We start from the raw sequence: 4,103 nt of genomic DNA, 5'->3' as shown, positions 1-4,103 counted from the left end.
TTCAAACGTTGTACAGTGAAGCCATTCTGCGGAGCACCATTCCCGAATCCCCAATACTTCTAGAAGTTACACTGTTGGATCAGTCAAACGAGCCGGCCACAACCACATACACCCGTGGAGGTTGATCACCAGCTAACGAATCGGTTAACAATTCCTATTCCAGTTGTTTACAAGAATCTGCCTTCTAAATGCATTCCAACATTCAAAAATGAACAGCTTTGCCGTGAAGCAGACATTCTAGAAATATTTTAATTAGGTGGATAGGGTCGACGGAACGAGTCATCCCAGCAGTATCTAAACTCTCATATTATTCACAGAATTTGAATGGTTCACATTGAGTGTCTTGGTGTATGGGAATTTGAATGGTTCACATTGAGTGTCTTGGTGTATGGGAATTTTTGCTTATAGGATAAGAGATTTATTTTTGCCTAATAATTTGATGCTCCAAATTCACAAAATAATATTTTAATTTTCTAATATCTATTTTATAATTTTTTAAACAAACACATACTTTTAACCATTAACCACTAAACCTCAAACTATCTTAAAAAATAAAATAATAAACAAACATATATAAACATATCCATTTATATCCTTGCCTTATCGAAACGTTATATATAGCCAATCGTGCTATCCTCTACAAACCTATCAGGAAAGACCAGCTCTTTGCAGCAAGGACAAACAATCATATCCTCTCATCATTGCAACACCGTTGTGTTCCGTGTTCGAATCTCCGGGCCGTTTCTCGATCATGACTCAGCCGCTGCTCAGGAAACGCAACCGTGAGCACGAGGCTCTGCCGGACTCCATAGACGTCCAGGAGCAGAAACGCTTTCACAGCGAAAAAAGAGACCAGTTTCTTGATCTACTCCAATTAGATCAAACTTTAGCAGAAGACGACGAAGAAGATGAATTCTCTCCCAGTCAGGAGGCTGTAAACGGAGTCATGAGAACCCTGGAGGAAGAGATCGCCACGACATGTTCCACTTCTTATCCTTCCCCAAACTTGGGGTATAATTCTGCGGCCACTGATAGCTCTGGCAGCCACGAAGGCCCAACTCGAGATACAGACTCCGGCGTTGATTTATGTTATATCCTGGAGGCTTCAGATGACGATCTTGGCATTCCTTCGAGTCCCGTTTGGGACATAACAGAAGAATTCTGCCCATCTTTGGAGGAAAGACAGGAGAGTTTGACGCGGAATCCAAATCTTAAATCGTTTTGTGAAAACTGGCACTTCGTGGACGAATTCGAAAACTATGAACTGTTCGAATTCTACGAGCATGCCTGGGGTGCGACCCACCTTGAGGATCATCTCAACATAGATTTTGTCAGCCAGATCATGTTATTTGACGGGGAAATTTTTTCTGCTGCTTGAGGACTGTAAACTGCCGGCGGTTTTGAAGTTTGAATGAATGCAAGATTTCCTTATTTCTGTATAGCCGGTGCTTCAATCTGGTGCGGACCAGAAATAGATATGGGATACAAACAATGTTTGTACCATTACAAATTTCTTTTATTTATTTTGTGCAAACTGTGCAACATTGTTTTTCTGGCATTCTTACAAATTTGGTGTCTGACATGGCAGATTAATCTAAACTATGGTATAATTCATCCGAAATTCGTTTTCCTGGATCTCCTCGCAAGAAACAAAATGAAATATGATATCTGTTCAGAATTTTTTTTTACCTAACATCTCAATTTAGGTTGTTAAATGTTTGCTATGGCTTCTTATTAATCCCATTTTCAGTTATTTTAATTCCCGCGATCCACTGATACCTCTGGTCTGATGTTTTAAGCTGTGGATTAACTGTTTTATTAAAGACTAATTTTGTGAATATTATATATGATCGGTATATTTAAAGAGGTCGAAAACGAACATTCTCTATTTATTATAATAACCTTTTTTCAGTTTCAAATTCAACCCTTACCAGCAGTCTGTGACATTGGCGATGACCTTATCCTCTTTATGTTCAGCGGAGGAAAAGCAACCGAAAGAGCCAAAATCTGTGTCTTAATTTAGAAATAGAAATGCTCCAGATCTTTAAACATTATACCATATTTATTTCATCTAGAAACAAAACATATTTATTTCATCGTGTAATTCCGATGGCCGTCTCTGCAATGTTTGCAATCGAGGATTGTGACTTTTTGCCAGTGTGCAACTTTTGATTGTGTTAATTTTGTCTGTGTGTACCCACCACTATCTTCACTATTTCCTTTCGATCAGTTTCAGAAAACATAAATATACTTCTTCCAACCTGCTTTATCCACCCTTCACTCATTCTTTTCACTTTTTAACCTGATTTGAATTCAGGAACTGTGTACAACGCTGCGTGTGACCACTTATAGGATGAGCAAATCCCGGAAACAAACTTTGATCGTATCTTTTGCTCTTTACAGAACTTTTGAGAAGTTCAATTCAAATATTCTATGTCTTGCTACAGAATTATTCTGTACTCTGCCTTTCCGTGTTTTTCCACCATTTTTTTCAAGTTAATTTTGTGTTTGTGGTGGAGGAGCTCTGCATACTTTATTTTTTCTTTTTCTGTTTGAACTTAAATTTATTATTCATAGGTTTTCCCTATTAATATTCAATTATTTACTTACGGTTTATTCACTTGCTTACAATTTATCAATTGACTATTTACTTATCTACCATTTATTTTAAAATTATTATATAAATTTAATATTAATATCATAAATTATTAAATATAAATTTATATTTAAAATTAAAAATACTAATACATTTCAATTTTAAATAACGCAGAATTAAATTAAATTAAATAAAAATTAAATAACTAAATATAAGGAGATTTAAAAAAAAAATTAAATGCGATTTCAAAAAAAAATAATACATTACATAAAACGAAATAATTATAAAATTATAAAAAACTTAATCCTATCCATGTTTTTAAATTTGATTTACAATTTTCCTTTCGATATCTTATATAATATATTTTACTCTACTATTTTATTATTTAAAAATTTCTAATTTTCGATATTCATTATGGAATACATTTTTATTTTGTTATTTTAATAATTTTAATTTTACTTATTACGTTATTTATATTTTATATTCATCTTTTACATTATTCATTATTTTTCTGATCACACTGTATAAAATAAAATAATTATAAAATTATAAAAAAAATTAATCCTTATCCATATTTTTGCATATGAAATTTACAATTTTCCTTTCCATATCTTATATAATATATAATATTTTATTATCTAAAATTTTCTAATTTTCGATATTCATTATGGAATACAATTTTATTTTGTTATTTTAATAATTTTAATTTTACCTATTAAGTTATTTATAATTTATATTCCTCTTTTACATTATTCATTATTTTTCTTTTCACACTTTAAGGCATTCCTTTGTTGCTATCCATGTTGATCATTGGACACGACCATCCAGCCTTTCTCCATTGTCCATGCCTTGGCACTAGCCTTATAGGATAGGTGTGTTGTAGGTGGCATTGTGGGTAAAGTTTTATAATTCCTTTCTCCATTGTCCATGCCTTTGGCACTAGCCTTATAGGATAGGTGTGTTGTAGGTGGCATTGTGGGTAAAGTTTTATAATTTTGTATGTTTTGTTATATTTATATTGAATGTGCTTTTTTGCGAGTTTGGGTGAACAGATATTGTTCACCTCAGCCAATGAAGGTGTTTTCTTTGCGGGCTTGCAGTGAGCAGATGTTGTTCACCTTAGCCAATGCTCGCTCTTTATTTTCGTTTTCCTATGTCAAGTTAAAAAAATGTTTTGCACAACCATTGTTTATTCGCGTTCGATCTCGATGCAATTGACTAAGGCGCATGATATGAAATTAGTGGTTCGACATATGATATGAAATTGGTGAAACCATTGGATTGTTTACCATTTGAAACTAGTTTAGTTGTAGATGAGTTAGCTGAAGTGCTAGAGAAACGAGAATTCATTGGGGAAGAACCAAACAAAGGCATTGAGTTATTATTACCATGATCTCTAGTGCGATGACCATCAGTTTTTCTTTTTTTCCAAACACAACTTTTATTAACACGGACACATTTTTCTTCTTCTGCGTGGAGCCGGTGCAAATTTTTTGATGAACCTCGA

At 33.6% G+C, this 4,103-nt stretch overlaps 1 protein-coding gene across 1 annotated transcript; it reads left to right on the top strand.

The window, feature by feature from the left end:
- Positions 1 to 630: 630 nt before the first annotated feature.
- LOC149170822 (uncharacterized) lies at positions 631 to 1,699 on the top strand. The gene has a single exon (XM_089427371.1). The coding sequence runs from the start codon at positions 752 to 754 to the stop codon at positions 1,376 to 1,378; it is 627 nt and encodes a 208-aa protein (XP_089283497.1). The 5' UTR covers positions 631 to 751; the 3' UTR covers positions 1,379 to 1,699.
- Positions 1,700 to 4,103: the final 2,404 nt, after the last annotated feature.

The sequence above is a fragment of the Pinus tabuliformis genome, chromosome 4_2 (assembly GCF_031772625.1).
Source record: "Pinus tabuliformis cultivar Carrire ecotype Pingquan chromosome 4_2, CPIR1, whole genome shotgun sequence".
In the NCBI taxonomy this organism is placed as follows: Eukaryota; Viridiplantae; Streptophyta; class Pinopsida; order Pinales; family Pinaceae; genus Pinus; species Pinus tabuliformis.
Note: the sequence above shows the minus strand (reverse complement) of the source record. Positions and strands in the feature narration are given on the sequence as shown.